Source organism: Panthera uncia, assembly GCF_023721935.1.
Source record: "Panthera uncia isolate 11264 chromosome B2 unlocalized genomic scaffold, Puncia_PCG_1.0 HiC_scaffold_24, whole genome shotgun sequence".
NCBI classification, from domain to species: domain Eukaryota; kingdom Metazoa; phylum Chordata; class Mammalia; order Carnivora; family Felidae; genus Panthera; species Panthera uncia.
This window is the reverse complement of record NW_026057580.1, coordinates 19,510,981-19,523,660: the sequence shown is the minus strand read 5'-3', so window position 1 is coordinate 19,523,660 and position 12,680 is coordinate 19,510,981. Positions and strand designations below refer to the sequence as shown.

Genomic DNA, 12,680 nt, shown 5'->3' with positions numbered 1-12,680 from the left:
GGGGAGAATTAGAGAACTAATTGATGCCATCAAATGGAACAATATCCGTATCATAGGAATTCCAGAAGAAAAGGAGAGAAAGGGGCTGAAGGTGTACTTGAACAAATCATAGCTGAGAACTTCCCCAATCTGGGGAAGGAAACAGGCATTGAAATACAAGAGGCACAGAGAACTCCCTTCAGACGGAACTTGAATCGATCTTCTGCAAAACATATCATAATGAAACTGGCAAAATACAAGGATAAAGAGAATTCTGAAAGCAACTAGGGATAAAAGGACCCTAACATACAAAGGTAGACACATAAGGGTAGTAGAAGACCTATCTACTGAAACTTGGCAGGCCAGAAAGGAATGGCAGGAAATCTTGAACATGATGAACAGAAAAAAATTTGCAGCCAAGAATCCTTTATCCAGCAAGTCTGTCATTCAGAATAGAAGGAGAGATAAAGGTTTTCCCAAACAAAAAAAAACTTAAGGAATTCATCACCACTAAACTAGCCCTACAAGAGATCCTAAGGGTGACTCTGTGAGGGAAATGTTGCAAGGACCACAAAGTACCAGAGACACCACTACAAGCATGAAACCTACAGACTCACAATGACTCTAACCCCATATCTTTCTATAATAACACTGAAGGCAAATGGACTAAATGCTCCAACCAAAAGACACAGGGTATCAGAATGGATTAAAAAACAAGACCCATCTATTTGCTGTCTACAAGACACTCATTTTAGACCTGAGGATAGCTTCAGATTGAAAGGGAGGGGATGGAGAACTATCTATAATGCTACTGGAAGTCAGAAGAAAGCTAGAGTAGCCATACTAATATCAGACAAACTAGACTTTAAAGGCTATAAGAAGAGATGAAGAAGGGCATTATATAATAATTACAGGGCCTATCCATCAGGAGGAGCTAACAATTATAAATGTCTATTCACTGAATTCAGAAGAACCCAAATGTATAAAACAATCACAAACATAAGCAATCTTATTGATAAGAATGTGGTAATTGCAGGAGACTTTAATACGTCACTAACAACAATGGATAGAATATCTAGACAGAGAATAAATAAAGAAGTACCCTGAAAGATATATTGGATCAGATGGACTTGACAGATATATTTAGAACTCTGCATCCCAAAGCAACAGAATATATTTCCTTCTCAAGTGCATATGGAACATTCTTTAAGACAGATTACATACTGGGTCAAAAAAGGGCCCTTCATGAGTATAAAAGAATTGAGATCATACCATGCACACTTTCACAACACAATGCTATGAAACTTGAAATCAACCACAGGAAAAAGTCTGGAAAACCTCCAAAATCATGGAGGTTAAAGAACACCTTACTAAAGAATGAATTGGTCACCAGGCAATTAGAGAAGAAATTTAAAAATATATGGTAACAAATGAAATGAAAATACAACAATCCAAACACTTTGGGATGCAGCAAAGACAGTCCTGAGAGGAACATACATTGCAATGAAGACCTATGTCAAGACACAAGAAAAATCCCATACAAAATCTAACAGCACATCTAAGGAAGTAGAAGCAGAACAGCAAAGACATCCCAAACCCAGCAGAAGAGAAATAATAAAGATCAGAGCAGAAATAAACAATATAGAATCCCAAAAAACTGTAGAGCAGATCAACGAAACCACTAGTTGGTATTTTGAAAAAATAAAATTGATAAACCTCTAGCCAGGCTTCTCAAAAAGAAAAGGGAGAGGACCCCCCCCCAAAAAAAAACATGAATGAAAATGGAATTACTACAACCAATCCCTCAGGAATACAAGCAATTATCAGGGAATACTATGAAAAATTATATGCCAACAAACTGGACAACCTGGAAGAAATGGACAAATTCCTAAGCACCCAAACACTACCAACACTCAAATGGAAAGAAATAGAAAACTTGAACAGACCCATAACCAGCGAAGAAATTGAATCAGTTATCAAAAATCTCCCAACAAATAAGAGTCCTGGACCAGATAACTTCCCTGGGGAATTCTACCAGACATTTAAAGCAGAGATAATACCTATCCTACTCAAGCTGTTCCAAAATATAGCAAGGGAAGGAAAACTTCCAGACTCATTCTATGAAGCCAGCATTACTTTGATTCCCAAACCAGACAGAGACCCAGCAAAAAACAGAACTACAGCCAATATCCCTGATGAATATGGATGCAAAAATTCTCAACAAGATGCTAGCAAGTTGACCTCAACAGCATATGAAAAGAATTATTCACCATGATCAAGTGGGATTCATTCCTGGGCTGCAGGGCTGGTTCAACATTCGCAAATCAATCAACGTGATGCATCACATTAATAAAAGAAAAGATAAGAACCATATGATCTTGTCAATCTGCAGAAAAAGCATTTGACAAAATTCAGCCTCCTTTCTTAATAAAAACCCTCGAGAAAGTCGGGATAGAAGGAACATACTTAAACATCATAAAAGCCATTTACAAAAGGCCAACAGCTAATATCATGCTCAATGGGGAAAAACTGAGAGCTTTCCCCCTGAGATCAGGAACACGACAGGGATGTCCACTCTCACCGCTGTTGTTTCACATAGTGTTGGAAGTCCTAGCCTCAGCAATCAGACAACAAAAGGAAACCAAAGGCATCAATGTTGGCAAAGATGAAGTCAAACTGTCACCTTTCACAGATGACATGATATTCTACATGGAAAACCTGACATACTCCACCAAAAGCCTGCTAGAACTGATACGTGAATTCAGCAAAGTCACAGGGTACAAAATTAATGTAGAGAAATCGGTTGCATTTTTATACACCAATAATGAAGCAACAGAAAGAGAAATAAAGAAACTGATCCCATTCACAATTGCACCAAGAATCATAAAATGCCTAGGAATAAACCTAACCAAAGATGTAAAAGATCTGTATGCTGAAAAGTATAGAAAGCTTATGAGGGAAAGTGAAGAAGATACAAAGAAATGGAAAACATTCTGTGCTCATGGATTGGAAGAATAAATATTGTTAAAATGTCAATACTATCCAAAGCAATCTGCACACTTAATGCAATCCCAATCAAAATTGCACCAGCTTTCTTCTCAAAGCTAGAACAAGCAATCCTAAAATTTGTATGGAACCACAAAAGACCCCGAATAGCCAAAGCAATACTGAAAAAGAAAACCAAAGTGGGAGGCATCACATTCCCAGACTTTAGCCTCTACTACAAAGCTGTAATCATCAAGACCATATGGTATTGGCACAAAAACAGACACATAGGCCAATGGAATAGAATAGAGACCCCAGAACTGGACCCACAAATGTATGGCCAACTAATCTTTGACAAAGCAGGAAAGAGTATCCAATGGGAAAAAAAAGACAGTCTCTTTAACAAATGGTGCTGGGAGAACTGGACAGCAACGTGAAGAATGAAACTAGACCACTTTCTTACACCAGTCACACAAATAAACTCAAAATGGATGAAGGACCTGAATGTAAGGACACCATCAAAACCCTAGAGGAGAAAGCAGGAAAAAACCTCTTTTGACCTCAGCCACAGCAATTTCTTACTTGACACATCTCCAAAGGCAAGGGAATTAAAGGCAAAAATGAACTATTGGGACCTCATCAAGATAAAAAGCTTCTGCACTGCAAAGGAAACAATCAACAAAACTAAAAGGCAACCAATGAAATGGGAGGAGATATTTGCAAATGACATATTGGACAAAGGGTAGTATCCAAAATCTATAAAGAACTCACCAAACTCCACACCCAAGAAACAAATAATCCAGTGAAGAAATGGGCAGAAGACATGAATAGACACTTCTCTAAAGAAGAGGTCCAGATGGCCAACAGACACATGAAAAGATGCTCAATGTCACTCTTCATCAGGAAATACAAATCAAAACCACACTGAGATATCACCTCACGCCAGAGTGGATTAAATGAACAAATCAGAAAACTACAGATGCTGGAGAGGATGTGGAGAAACGGGAACCCTCTTGCACTGTTGATGGGAATGCAAACTGGTACAGCTGCTCTGGAAAACAGTGTGGAGGGTCCTCAAAAAGTTAAAAATAGATCTATCCTCTGACCCAGCAATAGCACTGCTAGGAATTTACCCAAGGGATACAGGAGTGCTGATGTATAGGGGCACTTGTACCCCAATGTTTATAGCAGCACTTTCAACAATAGTCAAATTATGGAAAGAGTCCAAATGTCCATCAAGTGATGATTGGATAAAGAAGTTGTGATTTATATATACAATGGAATACTACGTGGCAATGAGAAAGAATGAAATACGGCCTTTTGTAGCAACGTGGATGGAACTGAAGAGTGTTATGCTAAGTGAAATAAGACAGGCAGAGAAAGACAGATACCATATGTGGATCCTGAGAAACTTGACAGAAGACCATGGAGGAGGGTAAGGGAAAAAAAGTTTACAGGGAGTGAAGGATGCAAACCATAAGAGACTCTTAATAACCAAGAATAACCTGAGGGTTGATGGGGGTGGGAGGGAGGGGAAGTGGGTGATGGGCATTGAGGAAGGCACCTGTTGGGATGAGCACTGGGTGTTGTATGGAAACCAATATGACAATAAATTTCATATTAAAAAATAATAAATAGTATCAAATATATAAATGCTTAGAGCTAAATTTAGCAGTAGATGTGTAAAACCTCTACACTGAAAACTACATAACATGGCTGAGAGAAGATCTAAATAAATAGAGAGATATACCATCTTCATGGATTTGAAATCTTGATATGGTTAAGATGTCAATATCCCCCAAACTGATCTACCAATCTCAGTAAAAATCACAGAAGGTTAAAATAATGAATAAACTAGTATGTACATTAAATTTCCATGAAATACTCCTATGAATGATTCTGTTGTTCCTTCCTCAAGTCATCCTCATTGTCATCATCATCATCACTTTCATTATCATCATCACAATAACAGAACTGCAACACAAGAGTTTAGCTTTATAGGGCCCCTCTTAGGTTACAAGGTGCTAAAAGATGTTGTAACTCATATGCTTTCATGACAGCATTATGATATAGTAGACCAAATTATCCCATATTGCTAACAAGAAAACTGCAATTCAAAGGTCCAATTACTTTTTCTACTAAACCCAGAACCCAGAACTATTGAACCATAGGTTCAATAGTTTGTCCTATTCCAAAACTTGAATTCTTATCACATGTCCTGAGCATGTGAGCGCATACACGTGTACACACATGCGCGTGTATGCACACACTATGAACACTAGCCAGAATGTGAACTTAAGGACTTTGTTACTGTGACATGACTTTACAGATACCTAGTCCGAAAAAGCTTCCCACTTTCTTAAACATTCCTTTAGCAGAAAAGGAAACTAATATCAGTGTTTAGTTAACAATGAAATAATTTCTATAAAAGATGAAAACAAAGTAAGAGCAAGCCCATGTTTTCAAAAAAGCTATAATTTCTTGGGGGAAATATAAAATATATTCACATCCTTATATTTATAGTATTCATTCAAGAAAAATTCATTAGTCCCTATAACTACCAGGAAGTTGGATAACCACCAGTGGTAATACAGCCTGACAGGAATATTTTTATTTTCAATTGGTTTGTATCTTTATGTGCACCTACAAATGTTTTGTGTTTTCTTCTGATGCAATAGAGATACACTGTTTTGCTTTCCCTAGATTACAAGATGTCTTCTGTCGTAGAATCTCTGAGAATAGTTCTGAAGTCTTTGATGCATACCTAGACGTTCAATAAATACTAACCTTCCCTTCCACTACCACTGTTATAACTTGTACTCAGAATCTGTCTATTCTTCTCTTCAACATATTTGACTCTGGCCTATTGTTCTTTATTATATCTTGCTCAGACTATTTCAGTAGCCTTTCAAATGACCTCCTTCTTTCCCTCACAGTTCATTTTCTTCTCATAGAAAGCCTGTTCTTCCCATGATGAAAATAAGATGTCACTTCCCTACTCTAAAATCACCTCCCCATCTTCTATGAAATAAATCCATACTCCTTAGTAGAGTTTTCAAGAGCCTTTATTTATTTATTGCCTCTATCAAGTATTATTACTTTTTTTTAACACTCCCCACACCACAGGCACATCTATATACACAACCTCAGTTCTCAGTGTCTTGACCTTTTTTTTTTTTTTTTTTTTGCTTCCTGTCTTTGCATATGCCAAAGTGTATACTGGAATATCTTCCCACAATATTATCCCTCAAAACCAAGTCATCTCCTTTGTGAAGTCTTCCTAATCTTTCAGGCAGTAAGTATAAAGTAATTCTTCTTTTGTCTTCCCTAGTATTTTACCTAGACACTTGCTATCACACTTATTACCAGGCTCTCACCTTAATCAGCTTAGAGATCTGTTTCCTGGAGAGCAGGGGAGAAGTTCCCAGGAGCTTCTAGTAGGACCTAGTACAGGCTCCATCCATGCATATTCTAGTTTTTGTCTGTCCCCACTACTGGAGCATAAACTGCCGGCTATCAGGACTGTGTCTTGTTCACTGGTGTATGTCTAGGCCTATCATATAGCAGGTGCTCAGAAAACAATGAATGAATGAATGAATGAATGAATGAACAATGAACTAATAAGCTAGTGAGAAAATAGATGAATTCTACAATGAAGAATCTCTGGAGGCTGAGAATGATTCCTCCTACAATGTAGTTGGAGCACCTGAAAGGGACAGCATGATTGAAAAAGGGTAAAGAAAGACAAAGGTAGAATTTGAGAAGAATTTAACAAGTTCATTCTTTTGAGATATTGAATCTGAGGCAATTTTGAAACTTATGAATGAAAATGTTTCAAACCTTCAGCAACCAGATATTTGGCAAATAAATGCAAATCTAAGAGCCGACATTTAAGAAAATGGGTGAGAATGGAATGTATATACAAATTTAGGCAAACTTGGGAAAAAAGACACTCCCAAGTTAGACATCTGGGGTCTCTCTTGTTGATGGTGCATATTTGTTTATTTTAAGGTGAATTTGTATAATATATCCATCTGTGTGAGATAAAGATATTCAAAAGGCTATTAATTTAGGATACATTTTATTAAGGTAAAACATAGACAAAGTAAAAAATTATGTGAATGGAATCATATTAAGTAATTATGTTAAATGGTAAAGACCATGCTAGCTAAGTTTGAATCTTGTGTCTACACTTGGAGGCTTTGTGACTTCGGACAAGCAACTCAACCCTCCATACCTGTTTTTCCATCTGTAAAATGAGGACAATAATGGGACTAGCCTCATGGAGTGGCTATGAGGATTCAGTGAGTGAATGGGCATAAAGCATTAAGAACAGTGCCTGGCAAGAATGAGTACTATCTGAGTACTAGCAATTTGAATTATGATGATTATTATTTATCTAATCTTCACTACATCATAGATTCTGGGTAGTGCTTAGCATGATTCATCTTATTTAACCTTCAAACAATTCTATGAGGTAGATACTATCAATTTAGCTATTATACAGATAGGAAACAGGCACACAGAGGGTAAGTACAGTCTGCACATATATTCAGCAAGGGACCAAGCAGGAAATCTAACCATACTTGTTTGATTCTAAGCTTGCATTCTTTGTTCCTTTGCTATGTCACTTCTAGAGGCCATCTTTCACATATTTAATACCATAAACAACTGTTTTGGTAGGTTTCATTTAACTGTATTTAGCTCTATCTAGCTCTAGTTCATCATCATTTACTTATTCTCTAAGTAATATGATAGTTAGCTCATTCACTTATGGCATGATCATATTTTAAAGGCTAGAAGTGTTATTGCTTATATAATACATCCTTCAAAGAATTGGGACAAATTAGGGCAAAAGTGCCCAGATCATCTGTTACCATGGCTAGTACCAATGTTGTACTCTTCGGAGTTGAAGATTAATTCTGTTGAATGGTGGTGGGGGGGGGGGCGGGGAGAGGTGGAAGTACAAATGAAATGTCAAGGGAAGAAAACTATAATTAAATTAAGACTTCTAAAATGAAATACATTTTAGTAAACTGTTAAGTAGCACCTGAGAGTAATATGAAATTCTACAACCGAGGTCCAGAGAGGCTAAAAGACATGATGAAACTCACAGAGCCAGCTAGCAGGGAAGAGAGACTTAAACATTGATTTTGGGACCCCAGTCTAGTGCTCCTTCTCTCCTTCCACTATTATATAACCATACGTGTACACACTCATATGGATATATGTTTATTGATATGTTTGTATTATCTCTACATACGTTTATATTCATGTTTTATAAAATCAAAGATATTCAGATTGTGAATTTGTCATAAAAACCAGTGTTAGGTAAGACTGGCTTTTAGAGCTCAAATTTCTTAATACAAATGGGAGTTGGCATGCTTGGTAAGGCCTGACTGTGGTCTGGTTTTGGGATTTAAGACATTGTGCTTAGAAGGAGAAATCCTTGATGACTTATCTAGATCATAAAAAGTATTTTCCTGGGAAGTGATATTATCAAATTTTTATTAAATAATATTAATTATAAATTGGGCATGGGATACAGTGAGTTTTTTAAAAAAAATATTTGTTTTGAGAGCAAGAAAGAGAGAGCATGTGCACATGAGTGGGGGACGGGCAGAGACAGATACTCCCAAGCAGGATCTGTGCTGACAACATGGATCCCAATGAGTGGGCTCAATCCCATGAGCCAAAATCTAGAGTCAGACACTTAATTGACTGAGCCACCCAGGCACCCCTGCGGTGTTTTTTTGTTTGTTTTGTTTTAAGGAAGAAAAATATATATTTCTAAAAGTATTTGCAAATCAATAAGCTGATACAACCTAATCTTTAATCAACAGCATCTTTTCAGGAATGTTAATATATAAAGTGATGGTTCTCAACTGATTTGAGAACTAAATCCAAGTCTCCCCCTACATCTTTTCTCTCACAGATAAGAAGATGAAGGTGATGGTGGACAAACTGAACCAGCTCCCCCACCAGTCACTGAATGGAGTGTCCAGAAGGAAGGTCAGCCACCGTGCTGTCCAGAAGGAGGTTGGCCGCCAAGAAGAGGCTGTTGCTCCTGCTCTTGGTCTTACCAGCGTCCCATCCCAGGGGCACACGTGTGCTCCAGGCTCTCTTGCTCAGCAGGTATACCTGCAGGAGACTGGGAACTGGAGGGAGGCCCAAGAACAGTTGGTCAGATACCAGCTGGCAGGCCAAGATCAGCAGTTACTGCTCTGCCCAGACTTCAGACAAGAGAGGCAGCAATTGCAGGGGCAGAGCCAACTGGGCAAGGAAAGAGGCAGTGTGGAGCTTTCTCAAGAGAACAAAGATTCTTGTGGTGCTACTCAGGCATTCTCTCTTCAATCAGTTCACCCAGAAACTATTCAGGAACAGCTGTGATAGGTGCATGATAATTCATGTTCTTAGGGGCTTTGTTGAGAGTTTAATTAAGGGCAAAGATATAAAAACAATCTGGGGAAGGGAATTGTCCATGGACCAAAGTTATATATATATTTTAAGTAGTTCTTTCTGTTAGTAGCTGGGTCAAATTTACAACAGAATAAAACTATTTGGGGAGACCAGAGATAACCAAGTGCCCAAGCAGATTATTAGTGAACTCATTTTTCAGAGCACTGATTTTTGGAGAAGATAATGTGTACAGCTGCCCAATGAAGGAGGGAAGACCCTGTGTCATGGCAGCCTCTCTAGACTGTGTTCTAAGGGTTCTAATTAAGGCCAGAGTGGAAGGTCAACTCATACCAAGTTGGGGAAGGATGCTAAAGGCAATTTCACCTAATTCATACATTCACAGAGGGCTCATCAGTGTTCAAACAAAAGGACACTTTAGGCAGCCTGATTGTGTCCTTGGCTCTGGATCCAGAAGGCTTTATGCTCCAAGAGAGTAAAGCAAAGATAGCTGAGGTGAGAAGAATTTCCAGAAACAACCTGTTCTCAGGTGTTCCCAAAATATAAACCAGGATTTTCTAATCTCTGAAAGATTCAGAGGCCTTCTTATGTTTGAATTAGAACAGAGGAAGGAAACATACTCTTCTATTGCAGAATTTTCAATAATGATGCCCTGTAACTAATCCCATAGTGGGTACTGGCAGAAAGTCATCATCTCCAAGGCATCAATGGGAAAATATCTTTGTACCGTGAGGAATATTCTCAGCCTTTTGTCTATTCTTTAGATGTATTATAGAGATTTCAAGCCTTAAAGCTGCTCGGAAAAGAAGATGACACTGTATTAGATTCTGAGGGAGAAACAATTAGGTATCAAGATTGATGTTCATCAAGAAACTGGAATCCAAGTAATCTGTGTTTAAGAAGGGCATTGATGGGAAATCTGTTCTATAGAAAGTTATTCTGGAGGCATAAACTGTCTTTCTGCAGGGTAAGTCCTTTTTGTATTTTGTTTGGGCGCTAATAGTGTTCAAAAACATAACAAAGAAGAAATAACTTGATGAACTTAGGCAGACTATGCCTCCTCAAGTTTAATTTAGTCCCAGCTATAACCTTTTTTTGTAGCTTCCTGATCTCTGAGGTTACTCCTATTTGCATTCTTTGGTAGATACATTGAGTTGTCGGAGATCTGCAATATTTTGTACAAAAACAATTCAGAAGTTAAGACTTTTGAGAATTTTAAAATGATATTCTTAGCACTACTGCTTTGGGTTTGTCTACACATTCTCCCTTTCATTCCAGTGACTTCTTTTATCACCACAAATTCCAGCCCAAATTTATTTCCTGAGCTCTATAACATATAGTTAGCTGCCTACTGAGGACTCCCACTAGGTTATCTCACAGACACTGAGAAGTTAAGATGGCCTTAAAACATACTCCTCCTTTTCATGCCTGCCCTAATGCAACACACAGCATCATTGCACTCAGACTAGATATCTGGAAGTCAACCAGGACTCCTTGTTCTATCTCATCCTTCTCAGTCAGCTACCACTGGTTATTTCTACTCCTTTACCCACATCCCAACCTTTACTAGCTTCTTATCAATCATCCATGTGCCACAAGATTAATCTTTCTGGAAAGCAAGTGTGATCCTATCCCTCTGTTTAGGAATAACCATAATTAATCTATCAAAGCTCCCTTAGCCATGCTTGGAATCCCTCAGGCCAAAATGGACTCTTTGGGCCAGAACAGTGGCCAGAAATATCCAGAGTAACTAGCAGGGCTCTAGCATATGGCATGAAATCTTAGAGTCTAGTTAGAATCCTTTAACCCATAATTAAGCCAGTCCTCTTTTTCTCCTCAGAAAAAGGAACAATTAGCCCTTGGTTCATTTATGTCTGGAGATGAGCTAGTTACATAAAGCACCACTATTGGCCAAACCTAAACTTATTCAGACCATTAACATGGCTAGTTCAAAAAATATTTCCCGGCAGCAACAACCTTACTCTTTACTGAAATAAATAATTGAAAAGTGTCATGTTTCTCTGTTATTTCAAAGAATCTCTTCTTGCTTCCCATTTCTGATTTTTTATATATGGTGGCTTCTTTTCCCCCAAGATAGTAAACAAATTAAAATTCTAAAGAGTTCAAAAATATTTGCAAATATTTCTGGATATTAAAACTGAGAGGGAAGGATAATGAGAGATAAGGTAGTTTCCACAATCTGTGAAGTTTTAGGGATTGTGTTCAGAGAAGGTACCAGAGACAGAATTTCATGTCTCTCAGAGTGACAGGCTGAGCCAGTCTGACCACAATTGTATCTTGCAGCAGATTTGTCCATATTGTTGCCCTGTGAGGCTACTGAGAACCAAAAGGCCCAGACCTTTCAAAGATTAGTTAATAGCTCCCTTCCATCTCACAGTCTAAGGCTAAATGTATGAAATCACTATACATTGAAATGTATGCAAACTGTATGCAAAAATGAATATGGGGAAATTGAATGTAAATCACATGCAAATATTATTCATCCAAGCTTCTATAAAACCGTACATGTCAATAACAGTAAAGGATTTTAATTAATTCTGTCATTTAAAATTCATGCATTTATTCCATATTTTGTTTCCAGGATTTATAATGTATTCAGTGTCAATTTTGAAGGAGCTATAAGCAGAAGGAATTACTCTACTGAGTGTAGAACACAGTTGATTTCAACCTATGTGATAGCACTCTGATTAACTGCAGATATATTTGAGAGATGAATCACATTTCCTGAATGTAATCTTTTAAAAGGGATAAATCAGTTTTATAAAATTAAATGAAGTCTAATTGGTAGAATATGGAGATTTGCGTGTTTACAAATATTCTTCTAACATTTGTTATATTTATACATGAAAAAAGACCAGGGTTCTCTTTGCTTAGAACAACTTAAGAAGAGACCATCAATCTGGTCTCTTTTGAGACAGAAGATTCATTTAATGCATTTGGAAGACTTTCTAGAATTTACTGGGTTTTGAAGAATCATTTTTCTCTTATTTCAGTATCAAAATGATCATTCATTTATTATCACCATATATTTTATTTCAATATTAGTAGTTGTAACAAGGGGAAAGAGACTCAATCTCCTTTTGAAAAATGTGGGAAATGGCCACTTGTCTCTACATTGTATAGATGAAGGAACAGTCATTACTAAACTCTTGCAATGGTCCAGGCAAAGTTGGAAATTTGTTTGGACTGTATCTGATTTTAAGATTTCCTCAACTTTAATGGCACATCTGTCCAGTAGAATGATGTAGAAAATTATTCAAGCTATACTATTAGGGTAA

At 37.5% G+C, this 12,680-nt stretch overlaps 1 protein-coding gene across 1 annotated transcript in view; it reads left to right on the top strand.

The window, feature by feature from the left end:
* The window catches only part of PKHD1 (PKHD1 ciliary IPT domain containing fibrocystin/polyductin), a 483,789-nt gene extending 474,298 nt beyond the window's left edge, over positions 1–9,491 (top strand). The window contains exon 66 of the mRNA XM_049653801.1: positions 8,900–9,491. Coding sequence (XP_049509758.1) covers positions 8,900–9,354 — 455 coding nt within the window. The 3' untranslated portion in view covers positions 9,355–9,491. The remainder of the gene's footprint in view (positions 1–8,899) is intronic.
* Positions 9,492–12,680: the final 3,189 nt, after the last annotated feature.